At 31.7% G+C, this 15858-nt stretch overlaps 2 protein-coding genes across 2 annotated transcripts; both read right to left on the bottom strand.

The window, feature by feature from the left end:
• Nucleotides 1-3012: 3012 nt before the first annotated feature.
• On the bottom strand, nucleotides 3013-5714 carry LOC122583778 (probable polygalacturonase At3g15720). The gene is made up of 9 exons (XM_043756152.1): nucleotides 5670-5714; nucleotides 5347-5484; nucleotides 4989-5153; nucleotides 4816-4851; nucleotides 4461-4668; nucleotides 4255-4336; nucleotides 4065-4173; nucleotides 3446-3562; nucleotides 3013-3243 (listed from the first exon to the last, which is right to left on the bottom strand). The coding sequence occupies exons 1-9, from the start codon at nucleotides 5712-5714 to the stop codon at nucleotides 3013-3015; spliced, it is 1131 nt and encodes a 376-aa protein (XP_043612087.1).
• Nucleotides 5715-8384: 2670 nt separating this feature from the next.
• LOC122581151 (DEAD-box ATP-dependent RNA helicase 15-like) lies at nucleotides 8385-12875 on the bottom strand. Its single transcript, XM_043753316.1, has 12 exons — nucleotides 12773-12875; nucleotides 12522-12649; nucleotides 12339-12439; nucleotides 11025-11197; nucleotides 10675-10906; nucleotides 10472-10590; nucleotides 10333-10389; nucleotides 10075-10259; nucleotides 9508-9652; nucleotides 9328-9411; nucleotides 9185-9248; nucleotides 8385-8607 (listed from the first exon to the last, which is right to left on the bottom strand). The coding sequence occupies exons 2-12, from the start codon at nucleotides 12641-12643 to the stop codon at nucleotides 8597-8599; spliced, it is 1293 nt and encodes a 430-aa protein (XP_043609251.1). The 5' UTR covers nucleotides 12644-12649; nucleotides 12773-12875; the 3' UTR covers nucleotides 8385-8596.
• Between the last annotated feature and the right edge of the window lie 2983 nt (nucleotides 12876-15858).

Below are 15858 nucleotides of genomic sequence, written 5' to 3'. Positions count from 1 at the left end.
ATGTTATTAAACATTTAAATAATGATAGTTAATTATACAGTATGATAGTTAATTCTCACTGGAAACCACCTATATAATAATACATGTTTTAACAAGAGATATACATAATACACCTATATAAGAAGTGATTCAACTCAAATGCATTTCCAAGTATTATAACTTGTTGCTTATTCAAATTAACTTCCTAGAGACCATATACTAAATATACTTTGATTGGAAAGACATATACTTTTTTTGAAACGTGAATTTCGCTGAAAATTAACTTCGTGTTGCGATTCGATAGCGAGAGGTCTAGCATACGTTGTCTTAATCGGATTCGCGCTAGAGAGCTCCCTCGAAGTAGAAATGCCTATTTCAAATACCCGATATGGGGAAAAACCCCCTACTAATCCGCCCGAAGGCACGACGATTAATAGGAGTAAACCCTGTCCCTTCAGACTTGAACTTGGGTAAACCCAAGACAAGCCCTCATAAAAAGACTTCCTTATGTCCTTCCCAAAGCTTGAACACAAGACCTTATATATGGGGGATGGTCTTTCAACCATTGAGCTAATGCTCAAGGACGGAAAGACGTGTACTTAACTAGTTATTATTGTAGTTAATTAGTAATTAATTAACCTCTGTCTTTGAAATATATGACGGCCAAACAAAATTTATATATAACTTTTAGCTAGATGATATAGTCTTTGTTTCTTGGAAAATTCTTTGGAATGATATTTGATGTAACATTTATCTATTAAAAAATACTACTTTGGTAAACTGGTCAACAGCAAGGCTTTTTCGATCACCAACATTATTAATAAATTGTTTGTCATAGATTCAAGAATATACATACATATATAATATAGCAAATGATATATCTTTCTAACTATGTCTTAAAAATCTTATGATCATGACACTTATTAAAATTAAAGGATGGAATTAAAAAAAATAATAAATGGATTACATTTGTCATGTTTTAAAGTTTTTTGAAAGATTATTAGGATATTTATGAGGATTTCCCAATATAATATATCAAAAGGTGCATGTATTATGTATATGATCATATGACTGTATTCTCTTGTTCTGGATTAAATCATAGTCTAGTTTATTGTTTTTCTTTTCCAAAACAATAAGATTCCTATCTTTTCTCAATTTAACGAGGGTTGATATTGGAAAATCAGAAAGATCAAAATGTCAGGTTTTGTAGGATGTAGGGAATGAAAATTGCGAGTGACATGATTACTCAAATTAAAGAAGGTACCCACGGAAGCAAGCAAATTGGTGATAGTGATCTCTCCCTCACCTATTTTCTATTTATGTTTTATTTTTATTTTTAACTGAAAAAAAAGTTGAGGGATAAGAGAAGAAAACAAAAAGACATTTCTTGTATAAGAAAGGGAAGCATGTGAGAAGAGAGAATGTAAAGTAAGGGAGGGAAGGGGGAAAATATTGTACGGATATATAGGAACTTTTTGAGGTTCTATTGTGTTTTTAGTGTTTTTGGTTGAAAAATTTACAAAATGAGGAACCTTGTATTACTCAATAGTTCAATAGTTGATATTAGTGTTAATAAAAGTTTACTTTTTTAATAATATTACTTGCTATTACAAATGCAAAATGAAGTAGAATAGTGTTGGAAAATGGTCATTGCTTTCATATTGGTGGATAACTACTAATGCCAAGTTGCCAACGAACAAGTAGCAACTAGCAAGTGGTGGGCTGTAGAAGATGGTATGTATATATGGCGCATATGAGCTCATATCATTGTAGAAAGCGTGTCATGACCAGCCACGGAAAAAAGAGTGCGTGTGAGCTCATCATCATGTTACAACAACAACTAACTTATAGTCAAGTTTTATGACCAACAAAAGGGCCAATTAAGGGGCTCTTCAAGTCGATCTATGTGCATTATCTCTTCAATTCGTTGTTGAATGTCGATTGAAATTAATAACTTGTTAATAGAGCATTAGAGAGTGTTTGTTATTGCGTTTTGAGCTGATTATTGTGTTTATATAAAGTAAATAATGAAAAAAAATTGGAAAAAAAATTAATTATATACGTTTCCACATGAAAAAAATGCAATATACAGGTTAATTTTGAGATCGGTTATTACTATGTATATATATAGCTCTTGTTGGTAAGTAGGCTTTTCTAAAGACCAATTAATCTTGAAATCAGTTATTACTATGTATATATATAGCTCTTGTTTCATAAATACATATGCATTTATCATTCAAAAAATGTTTAGAGCTTTTGGGTTTAAATCTTGATGTGAGAAAAATACTAGCTAGTAGCATTTATGGAGACCGAAGTTTTCTTTGAAACATGGGTTCGAATTCAATAACTCAAATTTTAAGTTTGTGAAAGATTGAAGTTTAAAGTTTGAAAGGCATATGCAAATGGAATTTATTTTAAATCAAAGAAGACATTAATTTATTTAATTAAATAATGATATTTTGATGTTGGATTACGTACTATACCGTTATACGAGTAATATAAAGGTACGTGGATTGGGTCAAAGTCAAACACAAGATAGCGTGTATAATATAAAGGTGTGGATTGAATAGGGATACAAAGAAACCCGTAACCGTAGGGGAAATTTAAAATCCTAACATTTTTATGTAAAGGTGTGGATTAATTGATTGAAGCATAAAATATAGAGTCATGTAGGTTGAGGCCTTGAATCTTACATTAAAAGTATTCATATATATGTATAGCATATTGTGTTTGACTCGTCGTAACAGATCACTTGACCACTAAAAGACAATATCAACGTTCAACGATTCTTAATTAGTTGCTATGTCAATTTTCATATCCCATTTTTCTAAAAATAACTTTAACGACCCTCACTTTGCATCAACATATGTAATAACTTAATTAGTTGATCATCAATATACTATATTTGAACTTTACATCACACCTATCAAAATCTTTTAACACGTACGCAATAACAATTAATTCTATACGCGTACGTACGGCGGCCTTGTATCCTCGTATCAACGTACATTAATTATAAATTGGATGAGCTAGCTAGTGTGACAAACAGGTTGCACTAGGTTCTGTGAAAGAACTTGTCCCGTACGCATTATTGCAATACGCAATCGTGTGTTGTGTGTTCACAGCGGATGTTATGTTTATCCGATCCAAAGATATGCCAGAGCATGGTACGTTGCTGCTGCAATCGAAATTTAATGCGGTTCGAGAAATTGATGTCCCTTGAAATAGCTTGTAGCTTATGTCACTAATGTTAACCCCCGACGACTGCATGCGCATATATATATAATACTTACTCGTAATTAATTAAAGAGATCAAATATTATGTATCCTAGCTAGTAACTACTACTGTGTACGTACATAGTATTAATTCTTCTTTAGTTAAGTGAATACATAATTTGTCGTTAAATTAAAAATTAAGATACGTATTATATATATATCAAGATCGATGGATGGAGAGGTTACGTACCCCTTTAGGACAATTATGTTTGCCAGGGCAATAGTATTGATCAATGAGAATTGGGTTATACACTTTGTGAAGATTGATCTGCTCGAATGTGATATCTCTAGCATACCCCGAACCTCCCTGCAGCGTACGTACATATATTATTATTATATTATACAGTACGTTAGTTCATAATAATTAAGCTAGCTAGCTAGCTAATTTCATTAAGGCTAGCTAGCTTTCGATTCACCTATAGATCGATCGATGTGTTTTATTATTTCTAATAACTGGTCGATCGGTCAAGAAGGTGAAATTGTAGGGTACGTCAAAAAGTTAAATAAATATTAGAACTGGTTGAATGCATGGGTTGAACGGGCTGGGAGTGACCCAAACCTTCAAATTTATTTATTTATATATTATATATTATATAATAAAACATTATTATAATATTAGTATCCAATAATATTTGTTGGTCCACCCGGTTTTGACATGTAGTAAAAATTACACTATATATATATGATTAAAACTCGTTTCAACAAATTACTCTGTATATAGTCTCACCTTTTTCTTTTTTTTTTTTGCCACCTCTAGCTAGCTAGAACTAGATCATGTGACACTTTTAAATATTGACTAATATATATACCTGCCATGTTTTGATTCTTGCTCCATTTTGTGTTCCAGAAAAATTGCATTTTCGCACATATACACCTTCTACTGTACTATATTCCCCATTCATGCCCAAGCTTCCGATACTACGTACATACAAGATCGATAAATGATATACGAGTAAATCACAACTAACATGCATTTTTTTCCCTCGATCTGGATTTTACCTTATACCATGGCCCGGCCCGCAATCTATGCCAGTAATATCGATTTGAGATGATCCATTGCTTAGGGCTATACAATCATCACCTAATAACACAAATTTAACTTTGTGATCACTTCTAGCTAGAATAAACACATAATCAAGTACTTAAACAAAACATTTAATAAGAGTACGTACGTAGTGTAATTAATTAAATAATTAAAGGTTTACCAGTTTTGATCACTGAATGTTGAATTCGTATTTGGGTTGAGATTGATATGTCTATACCATCCGTATTTGGGCTACTTGCAGGTGCAAGTATGTCTAAATGTGAGAGGCTCGCATTATTGCATCTGGATAGACCAATATGGTTTCTAGGGCTGTCCCGATGCTTAAGTTGGCTTAGTCGTAGACCATTGCAATTTTCAAAATGCAATGCCTGCACACATATATATATTACATCATTTCAGATCCATGAGTAGCGAGCTTATTATTATATATCTACAATTAACTAGCTAGAAGCCTATATATATATGTGTGTACTTATATAATTAGAATTTTAATTTCTTACAAACTGCGCACTTACCGATGGTGGCACAGCACATTTGAATGCATTTTTGATCTGTAGAACTATAATAAGTTACTGCTAGCTAGTAGTATAATGTAACAATATTAAGTAGTAACTTATTGGTAGTAGATCGAACATATATGCATGAAAAAGCTAATTATTAAAAAATTCAATTCCGTATGTAGTCGTACATCATAGGTCAAATAAGATTTGGTCCACCAAGCGCGACCACGACCGTTGATCATACCACCACCATCCATAATTAGACCGTTGACATTCGAAAATAGTAGCCATACCCCGGTTTCACAGCCGTTCCATGAGTTAGGGTCTTCTGGGGCGATAACCATACCACGTATCTACGAAAAAAAAATAAACATATATATATTAATGGTTTACATGTTAAAAGAAATGATTTATTTTTATAGATAGCACTACTCTCTCAAAATTCATAAGAGCTCGATCGGTCATTAAATACCTGGGTCAAACATATATTTTACTTTTTAACTGTTTTTACTAAAAACTTTTTACATGCTATACTAATTTTACTACCTGGAAATGGATAACAGGGGACTTGCATGGGCCTTGAAAGTTTACTGGGCCCACTAGGAAAGTTTTGCCTAATGGGATAGTTAATGTTGACCTTTGTCCGTCATCATTACATACACCTTGCCAAGCTCTTTCAAAAGCCTAGCTTGTTCACAAAATAAAACAAAAACAAAAATAACACTACATATATATATATATATAAACATGCATTCTGTACGTAAGACAACTTAATTAATTATAAACATGCATTCTAGGAAAATTAATTAAAGAAGGCTCAAGTCGATCTCAATTCCTGATCATCATACATACTATATATATATACATACCTTTGTATCGTCGGCATTGCCATCACCTTTAGCGCCATACTGCATTACGTTGTAGTTACCACCAAAGCTCCGATGCAGCAAACAAAACAACAAAGAGACGAAAAGAAGTAGTAGTTGTTTGGCCTAATATATATGAACAACATAACAATTACTTATAGGCATTATAGCATGCATGTATTTCAAAACCTAAAAGTTGAATTAATGAAATAGAACTCACCATGCTCTTTTTTAATTAAATATGTTTATATATAGCAAACACGTACTCTTCCTAATTTAACTCTCTTTTTTCATAAAATATTGGTGAGTATATATATACACATATCTATGTATATTGAATGAAGTGGGAAAGTATATAGCATTCAAGATGTTGGCTTTTAATTTAAACTTTCAAAACTTCCAAAATACAAGAAAAAATTAATATCTAACATTTACATGTGAGATAAATCATAAATCGATCAGTTGACATTCTCCATTCTTATTATTCTTCTTGAAAGAAGTTCTTTTATTACTATTATCTAAAAATCGTTAAAAAGGAAATAAAAATAATTTATGTAGCACACAGCTGGTTTCATTTGTTAACTTGAAAAAAACTAACATGATATCAATTCATTAATTTTTTTTCAATTAAGATCGTTGTGAGTTCAAGTCTCATGATCAAGATATACATATTAATTTGTCTTTCTTTTTCTTTTTAAAGATGAATTTCGTTAGAAACTTTGTGTCGCAATTCGACAGTGGTAGGTCTAGCATACGTTGTCTTAACAGGATCCGCCCCGAAAAGCTCCCTCGAAACAGTAATGCCTATTTTAAATACTAATCCGTCCAAAGACACGACGATTAATAGTGTTAAACCCTTGCCTCTTTCAATATTCGAACCTAAACACACTTGTAGACTTGATGTGATGATCGAGTGATTTAATTAGTACCAACATTATTAGCTAGGTATTATTACCTTTTTACATGGTTGATGACTTGATGTTTCGATAGAACAGATAGAAAGATGTAGTAGATGATTATGCATGCACTCCGAATCCTTTTTTGTCATTTATGATAAATCACAATTAGTGATCTTTAACTTGTTTTTCTTCTATTGTGGTTCTTTACTCTATCTTTTAATCTAACTATTCCCATAAGTTATACGTCATGTAGAAATCCTAATCCGTTTTCTATACCTATCATTTATGTTATCTTGAAAGTTCGACAAAAATTGAGGTGCAATAACATGTCTAAGTTTGCAAAACGGGAAACTTTGACATTGTTTTAATAAGTTGCTCCGTATGATTTATGTAAGAAAAAGACGAGATGGATACCCACACAATGCGACAGCGATGGCGGCAACGGGTGGTGATGGTGGTGGTGGTAACAATGTGGTTATAAATCTAAAAGTAATTGATGTAAATTAATGGTAGTGTAGTTAGTTTATGGTTAAGAATATATCTAAATAATTTTATTAAAAGTATTATAGAGATATTAGGTGAGATTATTTAAATTAATAAATAAAGAAAATAGATAGTTTGGATAAATATGGTTGAAAAATATTTGACGGATATATTGCTGAAAACTAAGGGTATTTTAGATATTTTAAAGGTAAGAATTGAAAAGAAGGGAATAAAATTTGTTTTATAATAGAATATATAAATAAAAACAGATTTGATGAGATATTTTTGGAAGTAATAATGAAACTTTTTATGTAGTGAATCTCATAAGAGATATTATCTTGTTAACTATTGGAATCTATATCTATATCTATAATTCCGTATAAAGAAAATTTAGATTAAGAAATTAAGCATATTTTTTTCTAAAATGCCCCTACTTAAACATAAAAATACCTCTCTTTTCTCCATTCTTTCTAATCATAACAGACTCTTATCGACATTCTATCACCCTCCGTCGCCGCCCTTCTTCTCCACCACCCCCTCAATCTCCACCATCGCCCTTGTTCTCCCCTTCTAGCCACCGCAACGCGCGGACACTATGCTCGTTATCGGAAAAGCAAATAAATGGCCAACATAACTTTCGTTTACAACTTCAGATCATGTAAATAAGACACATTATCACATCTCATCTAAACTACCATGTATTATAGAAAAGCAAAGTATTCCATATAGGAATAATCAAGTATCATAACACAGGGAAATTATTCTTGCAATTAGCTTTGATGATAACCTTATTTGATAGTTCGGGACTTTGGGTTCTAAGTTTAGCATGCTATGTAATCTTCTTTAGCTCTATGTTTTCAGATCCAACAAAACACGATAAAATGAGAAAATTTCAAGTCCAACAAAAACACGATAAAATGAGAAAAACGGATTCAGGATAAAGGGATACAGCCTACAGGGTAGTTGAAATTGGACTAAAAATTTCAAATATTTCTTCTTGTCATACAGTTCCTTGGAAGTTCCTTAGAAGATTACTGTAAAGAGTTGATCAACTATCTTCATAACTTGTCATATCTGGCTTTTATGTGGTTAATGAAAACTTGGAGAGATGCTTACTTAACGGCTCAAGGACTAATTCTTAGATATTCCTACTAGGTTTTTAATAGTCCAGTCTGTTATTCGCTCCTAACAAATTATCATGCTGATTCATAATCATAGCTTAACCTGCCAACTGTAACATATAACATAGAGCAATATTTTAGAAGGATATACCATACATACAGGTCAGCTGCAGCAATGTACCTGATGTATCTTGTAGGTTAAAAAGAACATATACTTTATGACAAATAAAGGCTCACTAACGAAATCTCAAGCAAAACCAAGGTCAAGGGAATAAGAAACTTTAAGAATGACAATCTAGATGGTACAAACTCGCTAAAATGCAAAAGTTACAAAAGAAATTGATCCTTGCAACATAAACAATGAATATGCAATGGCAGCCACCAATACCACCACGCTCATTGCTTTGATTACATCGCACCGTTGTTCCTATGAAGGCACTGCAAGAATGATCATCAGATGTCAGTCAACTAAAAATCACACAATGCAATGAAAGTTACTAAAAATTTCAATGAACTAGAAAAGATTAAAAAACTATATATTATTCAATCTTTTACATGCCAATCGAATGCTCAAAAATCTTTTATAAATATTTGCAATATATGTTAAGCTGAATGCTCTCAATAAAACACAATCAGACACCAATAACTGCAACTGAAACCCACCACCGCCAAAACAAGACCGGCTAAAAGAACCAACTAGGTGATAACATATAAACGTTCTCTAAATCTTCAAATCCATATAAAGAATTCATCATTATAAGATACCAGCTCAAAGAATTAGCCTATAGCTCAATTCTAGTAAAGAGGTTAATGTAAGCTTATTACTACTTAGATTATGCATTCACAGAAAACAAAACAAGAAAACACATTCAGGTTTTGCAAGGTTAACTTAAGCAAATTATTAATCCCTTTATGGTAACGGTGTCCTTTAACTTTCTTAATTCAGGCACACCCGATTTTAGATCAGTGAAATATAATAAATAAAAAACTAAACTAATAGATAATTAATACATACTGTATGTTGACGTATCGATCTGCTCTGGAAGTTCTTTTATATCAACTTCAAACCTTGCTTGAACCTACAATCAACCAAACAAAGATGGAATCATGCAGACACTTGGGTATTCAAATGTTGTAAATAAATCTATGGCTATTTACCTGATTTAGAACATCTGAGTCAGATGTAGATGATACAAATGTAATAGCAAGACCCTTGGTCCCAAACCTTCCGGCTCTACCGACCTATAAAAATATCAACACAGGAAATCACAAAATGAATCATTGACAAGAATAGAAGATAAAGAGCAAGCCAGTTAACAAACTCAAGATCTTATTTACCCGATGAAGATATGTGTCAGCAGAATCTGGCATGTCATAGTTGATGACGATATTAACACGTTCAATATCAATACCCCTACCAACTAAATCAGTTGCCACGAGAATCCTCTTGTGTCCTTCCTTGAAATTCTTATATCGCGTCAACCTGAAAACACACGAAACCGTCATTAAAGAGTTAAAAAGTGGACAGGTTGGGTTGAATGTGATGGGTTAGTGCCAGTCTGCCAGACACAATAGAGTTGTGTTTACTGTTGACCAGAAACACCACCCAATAATTCATGATCTTTAATAATCTAGTGTGTACAATTTAGTTGCAAATAATATATTATGCATATGAAACTATCAAATTAAAATACACTTTGGGCAACTTTTGCCCTTTCTACCTTTAGGTTATCTTTTTATTTCACCCATTTAAGCCATTATGTATATTAGATAAATTAACCCAGTTATATAACAAGTAACTATTTATGTAAGTCATTATCGCCTATCCTAAATTCCTACTCAATATTTTCATAAAAACATTCACAAATAAGCAAGATCACGCATGTCTAGGAAGCTAAACCATACCTTTCTTCTTGGGACATGCCAGAGTGTATGCAGATGGATGGAAAATTACACTCAACAAGTAACTTGTTCAACTCTGCAGCTCTACTTACACTTTTGACAAATATCACAACTTGATTGAAATCTAATGCATCGAGCAGGTCATTCAGTTTACGGTTTTTCTCTAGCTCGCTCAATTTGATGTAGTGCTGTCATAATGCAAATATTAGAAACACCATACACAAAAAGGAGCTAACAGCTATTAAAGGACCCAGCTCTTACCTGTACAAGACCATGTAATGTCAGCTTGGCTTCATCATCCACATAGATTTCCATTGGCTGAAAAAAACAGACGTCAGAAATCTGGTATCACAAAACATAGCGAACTCAAAATGCAAGTACAAAAGTGTCTGCAGCATACATCTTGCATAAACTTCTTGCACACGGGCCGAATTTCCTTGCTCAGAGTTGCAGAAAACATCATTACTTGTTTATCATGAGGGGTCATCTTGAATATTTCTTGCACATCTCTCCTCATGTCTGTGTTAAACATGAACATATAAGTTAAGATAAATGATACAGTGAAGTTCAAGATGTCATATTGTAAGTAAGTGAAAAGCACACCGAGAGACTCGAGCATCTTGTCACATTCATCAAGTATGAAGTGCCTAACATTCTTTAATGCTAGGTCTTTATCTCTGGCAAGTGCAAGAACCCTCCCAGGTGTTCCAACGACAATATGAGGACACTCATTTTTCAAAAGATCCTTGTGAACTTTGATGTTAACACCACCATAAAAGACCGCAACCTTGATATCAGTCAAGTAAGTGCTGAAGCGTTCAAACTCGTGGCAGATCTGTAGAACGAGATAGATAACCACACACATAATTAAATATTGAAAACCTAAGTAAAGCGGTCTATGTAACAGAGAAACAAAAACAAAGACTATAGAAGACTGGAGATTAAAACCATGCCTGATAAGCCAATTCCCGAGTGTGACATAAAACAAGGGCAGCAACTTGACCACCTACAGGTTCAATCTGCTGCAACGTCGACAAAACAAAAACAGCAGTTTTTCCCATACCGGACTTTGCTTGGCAGATGACATCCATACCCAGAATAGCTTGAGGGATACACTCATGTTGAACTGATGAAGAACCAAAGCAATTCGAGCTAAACAATCCTCATGTTCAAATATAAATTTACCAAAAGATTGTACCTCTCCAAATGATGCAAGTAATAGCAGTTATTTACCTGGAAAAATCAAACAGCAGGTACCATTAACTAGGTGCATATAAATTGCTTAACAAGTACAAAATATCAACACAATCTATTAAAAAATTATACAAAAGTAATGAAACCCACACACAGTAATCATCTTTAACGTTCCGTGTACAATAATCAACAAACAGAAACAGAAATGATTCGGCATTCCATAATTCACATTTGCGTTTATAGCACATATTGTGGTATTAATACCAGAGGATGACTTCGTGGATATCATAAATTGATGTAAAATTTTGCATCAAGTACCTAAAAACAAAAGAACCAACAATATTGCATAGCAATAGCAAACGCCCTCTTCTTATCACACACTTACTTCCAAGTATCCTCACCCCAAAATTACCAACACTTCATCTATAACATCTTCTGCCTATTTTTAAATACCTACTGTTGTGTCAACATTAATACAGAATGTAAGAATCACACAAAAACAGTGCCTTTCTTTAATAATGTAATTATCTACATTGACAGTGAATAGAGCAACATATGGTGTTCCAAATAAATACGATAATGAGTGCTCCAAAGATGAAACAACAAATACTATTACTGGACATTGTATTTAAATGGCTAATGTAGCACATTGAGTGTTTATAAATAATAATCGATTGGATGTTAGAGCAAAATTCTTACAACAATCTTAATGAAGATACATTGTAAATTTCAAGAGGAAGGTGATCTTTGTGAATAAACACAAGAGAGTCTATGCTTTCTATACCAGTAGACCAAATAATATTTATCTAGAATGAATTTTATTCGCATGGTTTCAAAAATATTATATAGGGGCTGTTTGAGATTGCTTATTCGAAAGATTCTTATTCCTTATCAGATATATGCAAACTATATGAGCAGTCCCAAACACAAACACTACATACAAAATAATAATTAGATATATAAAATACATCATATATAGCAAACTAAACAGGAACACCACATACACAAAATATATGAAATTTTTGAGAAAAATCATTACTTTTAATAAAATAAACTTAAAAAAAGGAACTTGCCTTCAGACGGATGCTCAAAACCAGAATCAACAATGGCCCGGAGGAGCTCTGGCTTCAAGAGAAAATCTCTAAATCCAGAGCTATGAATTCCAACATATCCCCTATAATATACATATTATACATATATAAATAGTTAAAATGTATATGATACAAACAGATCTGTTAATAAAAAAAAGAACTGACTTTTTAACGGATTCACCGTTGGCTTTAACGGCGGCGGCGGAATCAGGTGCTTTGTCGTCTTCTTCCTCGTAGTCAAGAAGCTCCTCTTCGTATTCATTGTCCTTAATCTCTGTATCTCCCATATCTATCTATGATAATTAAAAAATATATAAATTAGGGTTTCGAAAATTGGTTGAAATATTAAGTGAAATTGAGGCGAATACAGATATATAGCATATATAAACTGGAATTAGGGTTTAAAAAAAACTGACCTGGATTTAAAAGAAAGTAAGAATTTAGGGTTTAGAGAAAGACGGAGACGAGAGAGAGCGTTTCTGATGATGAAAAAAGAAAGAGGGATTTACGATTTAGGGTTTACTTTTTAAAGAGGGAGCGGGTAAATATATTGATAGTTGATGTAGGTAAAAGTATTAGTATTTGATCTAAAGAATTTAATAAAGATATTTTATAATATAGAGGGAAGTGATATTAGTATCACTTAAGTTGGTTGATTTATCACTTTTATGTATTAATTGTTTGTATAGTGTGTTGTAATATTTGTATAGTATGGTAAGTTAATTAAGATTGGTGGTACGAATATCACTTTTCTAATATAAAGGACGAATGGTGTAATTTAATATTAAGGGTTAATTGTGATTTAATTCATTAAGGGTGTTTTGGTCAATTCGCATGTTCCATTTTTGTAAACTTTCAACATTGGGTTATAATTTTTATATAGTAAAGGTTGGTTATTTTTTATTAAATAAATATTTAAAAAAAATTAGAGGATTAAAGAGGATGGAGTATTAGGCTAAAGGAGGGAGATTAAGGGTGTCAAGTATACCCTAACCCCCTCTTTTAGTTATATTATAGACATGTGGCAACCATATAAGCTGTCACGTGTAAGTTTTTGATTGGTCGGATACATACAATGAACAAGATTTGAAAATTCATTAAATATAATACACATGCTTTAATTTTATACACATTATGACAATTCGTACAAAGTTGTTTACATATTGAGGTACCAATCCCTACGGATGAGATGGATACTCGCGTAATGCAACAACAACGGGTGGTGCTAGTGGCGGTGGTGTAACGATGTGACTATTAATCTAAAAGTAATTGATGTAAATGGTAGTGTAGTTATTTTATGGTTAATGGATGTATCTTTTGTAAATAACTTTATTAGGAATATTATACAGATATTAAGTGAAAATATTTAAATTAATTAATAAAGAAGATATATAGTTTGGATAAATATGAGTGTAAAATATTTTAGGGATATATTGTGTAGATTTAGTGTGTGAGTTAGAAATGTGTTGAAAATTAAGGTTAGAAATGTGTTGAAAGTTAAGGGTATTTTGAGTATTTTAAAGGTGGGGAGTTGAAAAGAATGGATGACAGTTTGTTTATTGATATAGTATAGAATAGATAGAAGTATAGATATAGATATTATATGAAAAAAGATCACGTAAGAACTGGATTGAAAGAATCATGAAAACCTCTAAATTATAACTTACTCTATATTATATTATATTATCGATTTATTATATTAGCAACTAGATATGTAAAAACACGAATTGTAGAATAACCATTTTTAATATTTTTAAAAGGTAAAATAATGAACCATTGAGATAAGAAATGTCTTATTGGCTATGTTAGAAACTTGACAAGTTAGTTTTTTTTATGTTATGTTTCTATCTCCTTTATTAGGAGATTTAGCATGCTTGTCTTTTGGATTTACATTTTTTTTCCCAACAATAAGTTAATATTTTTTTTATTGGCACTTAAAAGAAGAGATTTTTTAACAACAATCAAAATTATTTAAAAAATTGTTAGGCAATACAAACAAAACATATAACAAAAACTCTAGCATGATTTTAAGATAAACAAACACGGAAACTATATAAAAATAAAAGATAAACAAACACGGAAACTATATAAAAATAAAAGAAAGGGGACACAATAAAATAGAAAGAAACGACGTATTCAGGATTTTGTTTAACTGGAGACAAAAAAATAATTACGAGACTCGTAAGAACCATTAAACAATACCAAAAAGTGGCAAAAAGCTCGGGTTGAAGGCATTTAACAACATTTGGGCTTTTCAAACAAAATTTTACATAGATAAACAATAGATTTTGGACATACCCGCACTATTCTACTATACCTGGTCCTGTATTGAACTAAACCAAACCCCAAGTGGATCATACCACAAAATACTGACAGAGACATTCACAAAACAGTTGTATTGCTTTATTATTTCACAACTAAAAATGTTATTTTCACGAAGCAAAATATTATTAAAGGGTTATTTTTATGATTTTGATCTAGCCTTAAAATATCAACCATCTTTTGAGATTATTTCGCAGGATAGAAAAGATTTGTGGTGTTTTATATAATATACAACAAAGGAAATCATGTGGTTTGTTCATAGAATATACATTAATAAATACAAATAATGGATAAAAAAAACAGAACAAACACAATAAATATATATATATATATATATATATGTTTTTTTATAAAATAAAACAAGTATCAAAGTAAAACAAATAAAACAATAGATTTTTCTTCACTAACGATTACCGTGCATCATGAATATTATCGTGCATCAATTGCTTTGTGAATCTTCGTGCATCAATTTAACCATAATCTAAAAGTCAAGATCTTGTCTTATTTGTTTTACTTTAATACTTGTTTTACAATACCCAACCATTTATAACATGTATGGAAATCGACCCGTATCAACTCATTTATTAAACATATTAGTCGTGCACACAACCTGCTTAGCCCAAATCCAAACTCAGTATTACTATGTGTAGTGTGAGCGGGACATTATTAAATCTTGACACCTACTATATTGCTTGTTAATGTTTATTGTTTAGTTAATGATACAAGCTTGAACCTTCCAAGGGTACAGAAGAATAATCAACTTTGTTCATTTCATGTTAACTAAAATTATTTAATCTATTGTGGGTCTCATGATAAAACAAAAAGAAACGTATATAACTAGAATGAGGTCTATACTTCTATATATAATCATTATTATCCCTAAAGTGACCAAACCATTTATAACAAATGATTTGACCCATAGTTTTATTTACTAAATTCGGGCCGGCCAACCGATGTAAACATGGCGTATATTCTTCAAAAAAGAACATTCATAACAGAATATACTAATACTTATATATGTACCCTAGATCATAACAAAAACTTATTATATAATATATTCATATTCATACACTTTATCCATTGTTAACCCCATCTATATATGTATCTATATATACATAGACATTAATAACATTCATATAACAATATTAGTCTTTTATATATAAACAAATTGGCAGACAAG

The sequence above is a fragment of the Erigeron canadensis genome, chromosome 9 (genome assembly GCF_010389155.1).
Source record: "Erigeron canadensis isolate Cc75 chromosome 9, C_canadensis_v1, whole genome shotgun sequence".
NCBI lineage: Eukaryota > Viridiplantae > Streptophyta > Magnoliopsida > Asterales > Asteraceae > Erigeron > Erigeron canadensis.
The sequence above is the reverse complement of the archived record's forward strand: the minus strand, read 5'-3'. Positions and strand labels throughout refer to the sequence as shown.

Excerpts from the sequence above, each read along its gene's own strand:
- LOC122581151 (XM_043753316.1), bottom strand. The coding sequence starts at position 12,643 with ATGGGAGATACAGAGATTAAGGACAATGAATACGAAGAGGAGCTTCTT. Across the intron at positions 10,591-10,674 it reads CAAGATGCTCGAGTCTCTCG|ACATGAGGAGAGATGTGCAA; the intron begins GTGTGCTTTTCA and ends TGTTTAACACAG. Across the intron at positions 10,260-10,332 it reads CATTACATGGTCTTGTACAG|CACTACATCAAATTGAGCGA; the intron begins GTAAGAGCTGGG and ends GCATTATGACAG.
- LOC122583778 (XM_043756152.1), bottom strand. The coding sequence starts at position 5,714 with ATGCAGTATGGCGCTAAAGGTGATGGCAATGCCGACGATACAAAG. Across the intron at positions 4,852-4,988 it reads AATCTTATTTGACCTATGAT|ATCAAAAATGCATTCAAATG; the intron begins GTACGACTACAT and ends ATAGTTCTACAG. Across the intron at positions 3,563-4,064 it reads CAAGAATCAAAACATGGCAG|GGAGGTTCGGGGTATGCTAG; the intron begins GTATATATATTA and ends CGTACGCTGCAG.